This window comes from Bison bison, unplaced genomic scaffold (genome assembly GCF_000754665.1).
Source record: "Bison bison bison isolate TAMUID 2011002044 unplaced genomic scaffold, Bison_UMD1.0 scf7180017864535, whole genome shotgun sequence".
NCBI lineage: Eukaryota > Metazoa > Chordata > Mammalia > Artiodactyla > Bovidae > Bison > Bison bison.
In genome coordinates, this window is record NW_011495084.1 from 9,467,186 (window position 1) to 9,481,202 (window position 14,017).

The 14,017-nt window shown below is 37.4% G+C and overlaps 1 protein-coding gene across 6 annotated transcripts in view; it reads right to left on the reverse strand.

The window, feature by feature from the left end:
• Nucleotides 1-14,017, reverse strand: part of CEP290 (centrosomal protein 290kDa) — a 96,551-nt gene that overhangs the window by 73,396 nt on the left and 9,138 nt on the right. For all 6 annotated transcript variants that reach the window (XM_010832050.1, XM_010832047.1, XM_010832048.1 and 3 more), the window contains 7 exons: nucleotides 10,470-10,523; nucleotides 9,574-9,726; nucleotides 9,027-9,209; nucleotides 8,418-8,507; nucleotides 7,560-7,682; nucleotides 6,176-6,299; nucleotides 22-194 (listed from right to left, as the gene is read on the reverse strand). In XM_010832050.1, coding sequence (XP_010830352.1) covers nucleotides 22-194; nucleotides 6,176-6,299; nucleotides 7,560-7,682; nucleotides 8,418-8,507; nucleotides 9,027-9,209; nucleotides 9,574-9,726; nucleotides 10,470-10,523 — 900 coding nt within the window. The remainder of the gene's footprint in view (nucleotides 1-21; nucleotides 195-6,175; nucleotides 6,300-7,559; nucleotides 7,683-8,417; nucleotides 8,508-9,026; nucleotides 9,210-9,573; nucleotides 9,727-10,469; nucleotides 10,524-14,017) is intronic.

A 14,017-nucleotide genomic window follows, 5' to 3' on the forward strand; every position in this document is an offset into this window, starting at 1 on the left:
TGACAAGATAAAAATACATACGGATTCATAATCTTTTAATCGCTTCAAAGTCTCAACCAGTTCTTTATCCTTTTCCCTAGCATCAGCCTCAGCCAGTTCAGCTGTTCTCTCAGCCTCTTTAGTTCTCTCTTCTAAAATTTGAACCTTAGACTGAATTTTCATATAATGAGTCCGCTGCGTAAGTGTTGAAGCTCCTACAGGGTAAAAATAAAAATCATCAATGAACTAAAGTGATTACTTACTCCTATAAATGACTGATTACAATATGGGAAGCAGGAAGAGTGATATGTCATTTAAAAAAGACCATTTAATATTACAAATTTATATTTATAAAACAACTCAAACTACCACACAATTGCACTCATCTCACATGCTAGTAAAGTAATGCTCAAAATTCTCCAAGCCAGGCTTCAGCAATATGTGAACCGTGAACTTCCAGATGTTCAACGTGGTTTTAGAAAAGGCAGAGGAACCAGAGATCAAATTACCAACATCCAATGGATCATCAAAAAAGCAAGAAAGTTGCAAAAAACATCTATTTCTGCTTTATTGACTATGCCAAAGCCTTTGAGTGTGTGGATCACAATCAACTGTGGAAAATTCTGAAAGAAATGGGAATACCAGACCACCTGACCTGCCTCTTGAGAAATCTGTATGCAGGTCAGGAAGCAACATTTAGAACTGGACATGGAACAACAGATTGGTTCCAAATAGGAAAAGGAGTACATCAAGGCTGTATGTTGTCACCCTGCTTATTTAACTTATATGCAGAGTACATCATGAGAAACGCTGGGCTTGAGGAAGCACAGCTGGAATCAAGATTGCTGGGAGAAATATCAATAACCTCAGATATGCAGATGACACCACCCTTATGGCAGAAAATGAAGAAGAACTAAAGAGCCTCTTGATGAAAGTGAAAGAGGAGAGTGAAAAAGTTGGCTTAAAGCTCAACATTCAGAAATCTAAAATCATGGCATCTGGTCCCATCACTTCATGTCAACAGATGGGGAAACAGTGGCTGACTTTATTTTTCTGGCCTCCAAAATCACTGCAGATGGTGACTGCAACCATGAAATTAAAAGACGCTTACTCCTTGGAAGGAAAGTTATGACCAACCTAGATAGCATATTCAAAAGCAGAGACATTACTTTGCCAACAAAGGTCCGTCTAGTCAAGGCTATGGTTTTTCCAGTGGTCATGTATGGATGTTAGAGTTGGACTATAAGGAAAGCTGAGCACCAAAGAACTGATGCTTTTGAACTGTGTTGTTGGAGAAGACTCTTGAGAGTCCCTTGGACTGCAAGGAGATCCAACCAGTCCATCCTAAAGGAGATCAGTCCTGGGTGTTCATTGGTAGGACTGATGTTGAAGCTGAAACTCCAATACTTTGGCCACCTCATGTGAAGAGCTGACATTTGAAAAGACCGTGATGCTGGGAAAGATTGAGGGCAGAAGGAGAAGGGGACAACAGAGGATGAGATGGTTGGATGGCATCACCAACTCAATGGATATGAATTTGAGTAAGCTCCAGGAGTTGTTGATGGACAGGGAGGCCTGGCATGGCACGGTTCATTGGGTCGCAAAGAGCTGGACACGACTGAGTGACTAAACTGAACTGAATTCAGTTTTATTAATAAAACTAAAAAGGATTCTAAGAAAATCTTAGCTGAAAGGGTGTGGATTATAAAAGACTGGAAAGCACTGCTTTACAAGGAATGATCATTGTGGCCCACTGTGTCCACTGTAATAGAATTATGGTCTTTTAGTTGGACACATAGCCACTTCAAATAAAAACTAAATTTCCACTTATATTTCAGTAGCCAAGGGTGGCCATGTGACTAAAGGATATAAACAGAAAGACCATGTGCACATTTTCAGGAAATGTTTTTTAAAGCAGAGGAGTGAAACTTTCTTTTCTCCTTCCTTCTGCCTGCCAGCTGGAATATGTACATTAGGGCTCCGGCCAGACTCAAACAGTCTTCTTATAACATGAGATGGAAACCACATGTTGAGATAGGCAGAGCAACAAGATAATAGGGACTTGGTACCTGGTATTTGTACAACTAGCACACCAACCCTATACAAGTTGCCTCAGCTTTGATTATATTATGGAAAAGTGCATTTCCATCCTGTTTAAACCACTGTTACATTTCATTTTTTTTTCTATCACTTGCAATTAAACTTAACTGTAACTAGTTGCTAAAAATTCCTACTTGTACATCTTACCAAATTGTTGCTAAGACCAAAATAAACATTCCTATCATTTTAAAATTTACTGCCAATAATCACTCTTATATAGTAAACATCTACTGAATTACAGGGTTTATACTTATATAAGGCATTGGTCTAGTGTGGGAGATCACACGTGTTTCTAAGAAGTGAGCCCTGCTCTCTGGAGAATGTGAAAGAGGCTGCTGTCCCCACAATCTATTCTCCCTTCCTTCTGCATTGTTGTTCAGTTGCTAAGTAGTGTCTGACTCTTTGCGACCCCATGGACTGCAGCACACCAGGCTCCTCTGTCCTTTACTACCTCTCGGAGTTTGCTCAAATTCATGTCCATTGAGTTGGTGATGCTATCTAATCATCTCATCCTCTGCCACCCCTTTCTCCTTTTGCCTTCAATCTTTCCCAGCATCAAGGTCTTTCCCAATGACTTGGCTCTTCGCATTAGGTGACCAAAATACTGGAGCTTCAGCCTCAGCCATCAGTCCTTCCAATGAATATTCAGGGTTGATTTCCTTTAGTACTGACTGGTTTGATCTCCTTGCAGTCTGTAAGGACTTCCGCTGTATGACCCTTCCACAGTAAATTACTCCTTATCCTTCAGTACACGCTCTTTGCTTCTTGCCTCCTCTTGCTCTATCTCGCTGTTTGGGACTGGAAGTGAGGGTAAAGTTCTATTTTACATGAGGCAAATGAAGGCAATACCCTAGACCACCTAATTCTAGATCAGTACACAGTGATAAATAAACTTCCATTGTGATTTTTGCCACCATTTTTCAGATACTCCTGAGAGCTAAAACTAACCCAAATCAATGAAGGGGGAACACAACAGACTGACATATACATGTTAAAGCCAAGACAAAGAGACTGTGTAGTATACACCCCTTCTGTAGGCTTTAGAGGTCATATGACTACAGACCAACATGCTGCTGCTAAGTAGCTTCAGTCGTGTCCGACTCTGTGCGGCCCCATAGACGGCAGCCCACCAGGCTCCCCCGTCCCTGGGATTCTCCAGGCAAGAACACTGGAGTGGGTTGTCATTTTCTTCTCCAATGCATGAAGGTGAAAAGTGAAAGTGAAGTCACTCAGTCATGTCTGACTCGTAGCGACCCCATGGACTGCAGCCTACCAGGCTCCTCCATCCATGGGATTTTCCAGGCAAGAGTACTGGAGTGGGGTGCCATTGCCTTCTCCAACACAGTGTCATTAAATAAGACCTCTTCCTTATTTGACAGCAGAGATCAACTGTCAGTTTTCCTCCTCTTGACTGGAATATGCGAACTCCACAATATCTATCATCCTTTTAAAGTAATTTAAGCTACTGGCAAAATGTAACTCTCATACATACATAATAGAGACACACATATAAATAAGTATATCCAGTGGACCTTGATGGTGCTCAATGATTACAGTACATTTCCCCAGTCTGTTCATTCTTCCAGATGACCAGTTCATACTTTCTCTTTACTTCTTTCACCTCAAACTTCTAATATGTCTGCTTCTATCCATACTTTCATCTGAGAACTCTGCTTGTTCACTGAGAAAATAGAAGTTTTTACTGTCAGGACATCTACCCAACCACATTCAACTCCATGTATACACTCTAGCTTTCTTCCTGCTACTATGGGTAACTCTATGCTCCTAAGCTTTCTACTCCAGTGAACACTAGATCCCATCCCATTGCTTCCTCGAGGCTATTAGTTCAGAAGTCCTTCTCTCATTCCCCTGCTTCATCAATTCATGACTTGCTTCTTCTTTAATGGATCTTTCCTATTAACTTAGAAACATGATTATTTCATCCATTTTAAAAAACACTTTTTAACCTTCTTCCCCCAAGATACAACTCTATTTCTCTCTTTTCCTTTGCAGAAACAGCCCTCAGAAGTCTTTGTATTTGCCCTATTTCACCTCTGTATTTTCTCTTGAACTAAAACAACCACTGATAAATCCAGTGGTCAATTTTCAGTGCTCCTGTTGACTTACCAGCAGCAATGAACATAGCACTGAACACAGCTGCTTATGCTCTTCCTTAATGACATTCCTCATGTGAGTTTCGGGACTCCTTACACTTCTGGTTTTCCTCCCATCTCCCTGGTCTTTCCTTTTCAGTCTCTTTGGTTGTTCCTTTTCATCTCCCCAACTCTAAGGTAGAAGCATCCCAGAGCTCGGTCTTAAGATTTTTCTTCTTAACCAACACTCTCTATCTTCTCCCTTGATCATCTCAGCCAGCTTCATGACTTCCACTACCATTTTTATGCATATAGTTCCCAAATTGGTATGTTTAGCCTAGACTACCCTCCTGAACCTGAGACTTTTATATACAAGTACCTACTTAATGTGCTTCCCTGGTGGCTCAGTCAGTAAAGAAACTGCCTGCAATGTAAGAGACTGCCTGCAGGAGAACTGGGTTCCATCTCTGGGTTGGGAAGATCCCCTGGAGGGGGAAATGGCAACCCACTCTAGTATTCTTGCCTGGGAAATCCCACAGATAGAGGAGACTGAAGGCAACAGTCCATGGAGTCACTAAAGTCAGACATGACTTAGCAACTAAATCACCACCACCACCATCTACTTAACACTTTCACTCAGATGTCTACTAAGCATCTCTCACTTAACAAGTCTTATTTAACCAAGTATCTGATCGTCTCTAAACCTTCTCTTTCCACAGTCCTCCCCAGCATTCAGACCAAAAACCTTGATAACTTTCTTACCTCTTGCATCTTATCTGTCAGCAAATTTCATTTCCATCACCTTCAAAATACATCCAGAACTGACTACTTATAACTTCACTGCTACCTCCATGCTTTTGGCTACCGTCACTTTTCCCTAGGTTGCTACAATAGATTTATTGTAAGCAGGTTTCCCTGCTTCTGTCCTTACCAGTCCTCAAGTCTATGGCAAACACAGTCCAAGTCAAACTACATCACTCCTTTCTTCAGAAACTTTCCTTGATATCCATTCTCACTTAAAAGAAAAGCCAAAGTCCTTGCAATGAATTGTAAGGCCCCATATGATACAGCCTCACCTCTCTGATTGCATACGGAGGACTGCCCACCTGCTCACTCTACTCCAGGCAAAATGGCTTCTTTGCTGTCCCTCAAACATGCGCCATGCACTCCTGCTTCAGTACCCTGAGCTTATTTGCCCCCTCCTCAGGAACATATGCATGGCTCCCTCCCTCAGTTCCTTTAAGTCTTTGTTTAAATATCTCCTCAATGAGGCTTTTGTTTCACTATCTAAATTACAACTACACCTTCACCAACACCAACACCGTTACTTCACTTACACAAAAACACACAGACTCACTCATTATTTCCCATGTCTTATTTTTCTTATCTTGGCAATCATAATAAATGGACTTACTATGTCATGAAATTATGAACAGTTTGCATTAATGTGCTCTAGTATAACTATAGCATGTAGTGGTATGGAAATACAGGATCAAGGATGTTGTAAGGACTTACATTCAAAAGATTTGATGAGTTAGGTAAGCTTGCATGACCCAGGGTAGGGAGAAAATGACATTAGCAAGTCCGGTAAGATTAATTCACATGTTGACAAGTCAATTACTTTTGAAAAATCTCTGCAACATTGTTACACTTATCAAAAGTTTATTTTCTTTCCTTCTCTGTTGATTACAAAAAGGAGGATAAATACTATCACCATTTTTCATTTCTTTTATACAGCCAATCTGGCAATAGAGGTTAATGTAACTTTCATCAGAGAAAATCTATAGAAAATACTGCCACCATTTACAAGTTTAAACACTAATATCTCATGTAAAGTAGTTAATAATATCAGGTAAAATTTTTTTAAATATGGTAAAATCCAAATAGAGAAAAATCAATAATATATCTATTGCTATAACATAATTCCATTTTAATAAAAATAAAACATTTTTAAAATTTAATGGTATCTAAAATAACTACTTACTTATTAAACACTGAATTACCTTTATTTCTTTGGAGCTCATTTTTCAGATCTTCAATTATAAACGTATTTTTTTCCATTTCTTTTGTATATTGTTCAACTTGTTCAGTGAGCATTTTAATTTGACTATCTCGCTCTTGTATACCCTATAAAATATTTTGAACATCACATATTTTCACTTTCTGAATATTAATATACAATTTAGAAGTAAGAGGGCTTCCCTTGTGGCTCAGCTGGTAAAGAATCCGCCTGCAATGTGGGAGACATGGGTTCGATTCCTGGGCTGGGAAGATCCCCTGGAGAAGGGAAAGGCTATCCACTCCAGTATTCTGGCCTGGAGAATTCCATGGACAGTACAGTCCATGGGGTTGCAAAGAGTCAAATACGATTGAGCAACTTTCACTAGAAGTAAGAAAAAGGTAGGTCTTGTTTTATTCAACAGAATTATAAAATATATTTTTTGTAAGTCAAAACTCTGTCTTTTACTATTTTGTATACCTCAACTACACTACTCACTGTAGGTATACTGCTGTCTCTCCAGTACTTAAAAGATAATACAAGGGCTAGCAATCTGGCAAACAGAAATTCCAGAACTCTCTAATGTTTGTGACTTATGACTTCTTATGTGTTATTTTTCCTCATCATCCAACTATCTTTTTATCATTTTATGTTTCCATTTTGTCTTGTGCTTTTTTTCCCTTACCCAACTTCACTTTCATCCTTATAGTACACTTCAAATGAAAATCTTGTCCTTTGCAACTGTCCTTATTCTCCAAATACTTCCTAAATTTCCTTCTTTCTTTTAGACTATGACTAGAAAAAACAGTTTATGCAAGTGTAACTTCTTTCCTTTTTTCCTTTCCTTCTTTTATTTTTGGTCATGCCACACAGCTTGCAAGATCTTAGTTCCCAGACCAGGGATCAAACTCATGTCCCCTGAAGTGGGCACATGGAGTCCTAACCAGTGGACTACCAGGCATATATGAATACATTGGTACTAAATATAAAAATTCTATGCAGTAAAAATTATAGCCATATTTTAGTTTATTTCACATTGTACAGCATATTTCAGCACTAAAACACAGTATAATAAAGTTTAGTAAGAGTATTAGGATATTCAAATTTCTAAAAGTTTCTAATAGTTCCTTATAAATAATTCCCAAACAATAAATGTATTATCTGCATCAACAGAGAAAAATACACAAAATAATTCTATTCCTAACTCTAAACCTAATTATAATTTTTGCCTAGGAATGGATGGTATAAGAAACTTCTAAAAACTTTATTATCTACCCAAAGGTGCCAGTGACTAGATTAGGCCCAGGAGATAAATCAAAGACAGTTCAGAGTTTCACTGCCAACTTTAATAAAACTCATTGACAAATCAAATTTTGAGAAAGTTTTACCTGTTGTAGAGCCATAACATTACTTTTATCAGCATCAAGCTGGGCATTTTTCAGTTTGTCCCGCAGACTATGTAACATTTGCTGATACTCAATAATTTCATCATCTTTAGAAGACAAAATTAACTAGAAATAAACAAAATAGGGTCTGTTACATAACATCAAAATTAATAAACCATTTCTCATTTATGATCAACACTTCAATACATACTATTAGCAGATCAAGAAAATGCAGGCAAAAAAATCTTGGAAGTGAGAACACAGCAACAATTGGAATGACCAGTGTCCCTTTTGTGCATACCGCCTGAAGTTCAAATAAGAAGTGATTCAAAGATACACACTGTGCTTTTTTCTTTTTAAGGAATTCAATCTTTTCATTTAAACAACCTCAAGTTTTCAAAACCCATTCCTAAAACAAGAAGTTATAACTACCTCCCTGCAATTACAAAGTGTATACAACTAATCTTTAAAAAGAAAACATTAAAATGACATGAAGAAGCATAAATATCCTGAATGAATGAAAGAGGCATTATCTACAAAGAAAAATTACAGTCATACAGTCATTAAAAAGAACAAAGCAATACTATATGCACTGATGTAGACTAAAACTTAAAAGATACTAAGTAAAAACAAAGTGAAGAATACATTTACTAACGTCTCTCCTCCAAAATTAAATGACTAAAAACAACTCTAGAGGTCTATACATGGCAGTTCTTAAAACTTTTCAAGCTAAGATATTTTATACACCTTTGGAAATGCCTAATGAAAATGTCACTAACCAGTACAAAGCCTTTAAAGAAAATTAAGACTAAAAATTGAAATCTAAAATTAAAAGCTATTACAGCAATTGAAAAAAAGCACCTTCCACTCTTCTACTTTTGCATTGACAGCTGCCATGATTGGATCATCTTCTTCATTTTTTGCTTTCAGAAGATCTGTAAGCTCCTGCACCTAAAAGGCAACAATTATTCCAAAAACGTTGTAAAACAGTGTAACACAAACATATTTATTATAACTGAATATTTATATATGCATTATACACAGTGATAAGCATACACATGCACATATATACATATATATTTAAAGGCATATTCATTATTGGAGCAGTTCTGTACCTAGGGTGACATTAAATGGTTTGTGCATCTTTACAGTTGTTCACAGGACCTCTAGGAGTCTTTAATATAAAGTTCCCCAAATTAATAGCTTTGTAGGACTGCTGTCTATATACTCATTCAGATATCACCCATACATCCTACATGGCAAGAAGTATAAGGTATGGGTAAGGAAACTAGAAAAGCACATAGAGACAAATATATCAGCATGGTAACATATTACAGTGTAAGATGGTATATTAGAGCATAAGACAAAATCTCATATCCTAGGAAGTTAAAGTACTTTCCAATTTCAAATAAACAGTAATGAGGCAATATGAAGTCTGTCCAAATAAGTTAATCTAACGAGAATCCTTACTTGAAGCCGGTAATGATCATTTTCTTTTTTTAACTGGTCCATCATACTATCTGTCTGATGCACAACAGCTTTCATCCTATTATATTCATCAGTCATCTTCTCCATTTCCTGGACAGACTCCTCTAAATTTTTTCTCATTTCTTGATTCTGAAGTTCAATTTTCTCATTAGCTTCTGTTAAAGTCTAGGAAAGATAAAGGCATTATAGTTAAAAACAATTTACTAAAACAAATTAAAATTAAATGGAATCATAAGTGTTTGCTGGAGAAAATGAAACTTTATAGATATTTTGTATCAACTAAATCAAATTTACCAACTAAATCAAATATTAAGAAAACTATAACTAAGAATCTTAGTTCTTAAGAAATGTACAAGATAGACATAAAACAAGAATAAATTTGCAAGATTTGGAACTCCAAAGACGCAATTTATTTAATGTTTTACAAATACACATTTGCAGATTTACATTAAACATATTACTAGATTTACATTATAGTGAAAGTTTTATAAAAAAATTATGGCTTTGAACTGACTTCCATTCATTTTACCTGAATTTCATCCAGATATTGGACAAGTTCATAGTTTTTTTTAGACAATTGTGATCGGTAGTCACTGTCTTCTCCTCTTCTTGATAAAAGTGTTTCTTTTTGCGAATCTATTTGTTTTTGATAGTCAATAATATCCTGACGAAGCTGTTCATTCTGAAGGTAGATCAAGCACAATATTCTATTTTAAAAAAACTATCCAAAGAAACAAAATTTCACCCTCTAAATAATGATCTCAAAACAGACCTTTAAAATCCCAAGGTTTCACAACACTTAAAGCCTCACCTTTTTCTTTAGACGTTTGTTCTCCAGAAAAGGACAAGAAGAAAGTAATTAGAAATGAGAAAGATAATATATAATTAAGTATAATAATAAGAAATTAAAGGAAAAAAAGAAATTTTAGGAGAATAAGATATTATTTTGGATAATCAAAGAAAGCAAGAATATTAATTATCAACCAAAACAAAAAACATTTTTATTATATTAAAAAATAAAAATTCATGATAAACAATGTACATTATTTGGCTCAGAAGAACCAAATAATTAACAGAATTTGTAAGATTTCATAAGAAACAAAAGTTTTAAAAGAATGCCAGATAAAATAAAAGGAAGTAAGGCAGAAATCCACTCACACATTGAGTTAGCAAACTAGCAATGAACAGCTTAAAAAAGAAAGTAAGATTTACCCACAGAGATCTAACAAATGAATGCAGTACTTAACGAGTTCACCTTTCTATTTATTTTCTATTTCCCTAAGATAAAGTCATACCATAAAAATCACAGTTCAAAACATCAATTACTTAGACAATTCCAGTTCTGGTTACACAATTAATTTATGAAAACTTTTTTAATATGTATCTTTGTTGAACCACCACAACTACTGAATTTGTTTTACCAACCTCTCTCCTTAATTTGCTGTTTTCATTTTCTGCCTCCTCATTTCGAAGAGCCAACTAAAATAGGAAAAAAAATTAAAAAGATAACATTCAGTGGTAATTCAATGTAATGTCAGGTTTTCAGTTTCTCGTCAATAAAGCAGAGAATGTTTAATTACTGAGGACTTCATGTTGACCCAAGACATGAACAGTAAGCCAAAATTTTGAAAACTAAGGATAGGAAGGATTAAGCAGGTTGAGTTTAAAAAACAAAAGACTCTAACCAAAGGATACAGAAAACAAAACCATTACTCTTATTCCCCAGCCTAAAACCTATTAATGAGCAGTCTTCTGTCCAAGATCTCTACTGTTTTGCAGTTCTATCATCAGAGCTAAAAGACTTCGCTCTCAGGGAGCATTAAATTACTTAGAAATACAAAGCAGTACAACGTAATGCTTAAAAAGAACCATGGATGCTTGGATTTTGGCTGGGGAAACTAAAAAGACATCACTGGGTCAACAGAGGAAATCTAATTATGGACTATCTATTAGAACACAGCATTGAATTGACACTACATTTCCTGAGTATGCTAATTATATAAGTAGTTATATTGAAAAATACCTCTCCTTTCAGTGGAAATATACTGAAATATTTAAGAATAAAATATCATAATATTTGTAATATTTAAAAGAGAAGTACCACACTATCTCACATTAACTCTAATGGCTCACCAAAAAAGAAAGGAGAGGAGAAGGAAGCAAGAGGAGGAGGGAAGGGGAGGGAAGTAAGTCTGTGTGTGCAAAGACACTGACAGATAAAGCATATGTAGCACGGTGTTAACTGGTGAGCCTACATAAAGAGTATGTGAGTGTTTATTGCTTTTCCTAAAATCTTCATGAAGATAAAGTTTTCAAAATAAAAAGTTTAAAGAAAATTCATAATCAAATGCAATGTGCTATACAAATTTGGGGGCTTCCCTGGTGGCTCAGCAGTGAAAAACCTGCCTGCAGTACAGGACCCATAGGAGACAGGGGTTCAATCCCTGGGTTGGGAAGATCCTTTGGAGGAGAGCATGACAACCCACTCCAGCATTCTTGCCTGGAGAATCCCATGGACAGAGGAGCCCGAAGGGCTACAGTCCCTAGGGTCGCAAAGAGTTGGACACGACTGAAGTGATGCACGCTTACAAATTTTACAAGTTTACCATTATCATTATCATCATCTGGGAATTAAGAGTCCTATCCTGTTTTGAACTGGAAAATTTAACAATAAAACACATGTCAAGAACTTAAAGACAAAACCGTTTATGCTACTAATGCTCATTTTCCTTGGTTTTTGAAACATCATACTCCTGATACTTTTCTTGGGCTGTTCCTTGAAGCATTCTTTCTATTTCATTAGACATTTCTATGCCTTAGAGATCAGCCTTCCAATCACTTCTATTGCTTCAGTATCTGTGACCCACAAACTCTTATCATCTATCCAGTGTCTCTCATGATTTCCAATCCACAGATATCCTTTTGGAATATGCATGTTCCACAACAAGAAAAGCCACTGCAATGAGAAGTCCACATAATGCTACTAAAGAGTAGACCATACTCGCTGCAACTAGAGAAAGCCCACACAGCAATGAATATCCAGTGTAGCCAAAAATAAATTAATTTGAAAAACTGTTTTAAAAAAATCAAACTCAAAAAAAAAAAAGACTGACTTATGTATACCTTTCCATGGTATCCCACAGCATTCTTATATCCAAATGTATCCCCAGAATATCCTATTATCTTATATTATCTTTGAAATTGACAGTGAATATGGCTAAGAAACAGAATAGTATGCCCACTGTATCCTTAGTATTTCGCATTCTATAACTACTCAGTAAAACTCAGTGACTGGTGAAGGGCAAAAACAAATTGCCAAAGCAACTCATATCCATATTCTATTTCAAGGAACCTAGGAGACGGCAATGGCACCCCACTCCAGTACTCTTGCCTGGAAAATCCCATGGACAGAGGGGCCTGGTGGGCTGCAGTCCATGGGGTTGCTAGGAGTCGGACATGACTGAGCGACTCCACTTTCACTTTTCACTTTCATGCATTGGAGAAGGAAATGGCAACCCACTCCAGTGTTCTTGCCTGGAGAATCCCAGGGACGGGGGAGCTTGGTGAGCTGCCGTCTATGGGGTCGCACAGAGTCGGACACGACTGAAGTGACTTAGCAGCAGCAGCAGCAGTGGCTGGAAAGGTATATTAACTATGTATTCAAGTTATCCCTGAATATTCATTGGAAAAACTGATGCTGAAGCTCCAGTACTTTGGCCACCTGATACAAAGAGCTGACTCACTGGAAAAGACCTTGATGTTGTGAAAGATTGAGGGCAAAGACGGGGATGACAGAGGCTGAGATAACTGGATGGCATCACTGACTCAACGGACATGAGCTTGAGCAAACTCTGGGAGATAGTGAAGGACAGGGAAGCCTGATATGCTGCATTCCTTGGTGTTGCAAAGAGTCAGACAAGACTTAGCGACTGAACAAGTTGTCTGTGTGTGCCTAAGAATAAAGATAGTAGTCTAGGATATGAATGGACAAGATAGTTCTGATTAGCTAACAGTGGGTGGTATCAGTGATGAGAAGTTGATGAATACACAGGCTAGACAAAGAACAATAGCCTAGAAAAAGACACACACCAAAATCTCCCTAAGCAATTCTATTACTGTACAGCATAGGTAGGATCCTTCATGATAAGAAATCTATAGGTCTGTTATGTTTCACTGAGTCAACTAAACAATAATTTGCTAAGAGCTTATTCTTCACTTTTGTTGTTGTTATTTAGTCACTAAGTCATGTCCAACTCTTCAGTGACCCCATGGACTGTAGCGCATCACGTTCCACTGTCCAAGGGATTTTCTAGGCAAGAATACTGGAATAGGTTGCCATTTCCTTCTCAAGTTCAGTTTAGTTCAGTCATTCAGTCTTATCCAACTCTTTGGGACTCCATGGACTGCAGCACTCCAGGCCTCCCTGTCCATCACGAACTCCTAGAGTTTACTCAAACTCATGTCCGTTGAGATGGTGATGCCATCCAACCATCTCATCCTCTGTCGTCCCCCTCTCCTCCTGCCCCCAATTCTTCCCAGCATCAGGGTCTTTTCCAATGAGTCAGCTCTTCTCATCAGGTGGCCAAAGTATTAAGAGTTTCAGCTTCAACATCAGTCCTTCCAAATGTACATCTAGGACTGATCTCCTTTAAGATGGACTGGTTGGATCTCCTTGCCTGTCTAAGGGACTCTCAAGAGTCTTCTCCAACACTACAATTCAAAAGCATCAATTCTTCAGCGCTCAGCTTTCCTTATAGTCCAACTCTCACATCCATACATGACCACTGGAAAAACCATAGCCTTGACTAGACGGACCTTTGTTGACAAAGCAATGTCTCTGCTGTTTAATACGCTGTCTAGGTTGGTCATAACTTTCCTTCCAAGGAGTAAGTGTCTTTTAATTTCATGGCTGCAGTCACCATCTGCAGTGATTTTGGAGCCCAAAAAAATAAAGTCAGCCACTGTTTCCACTG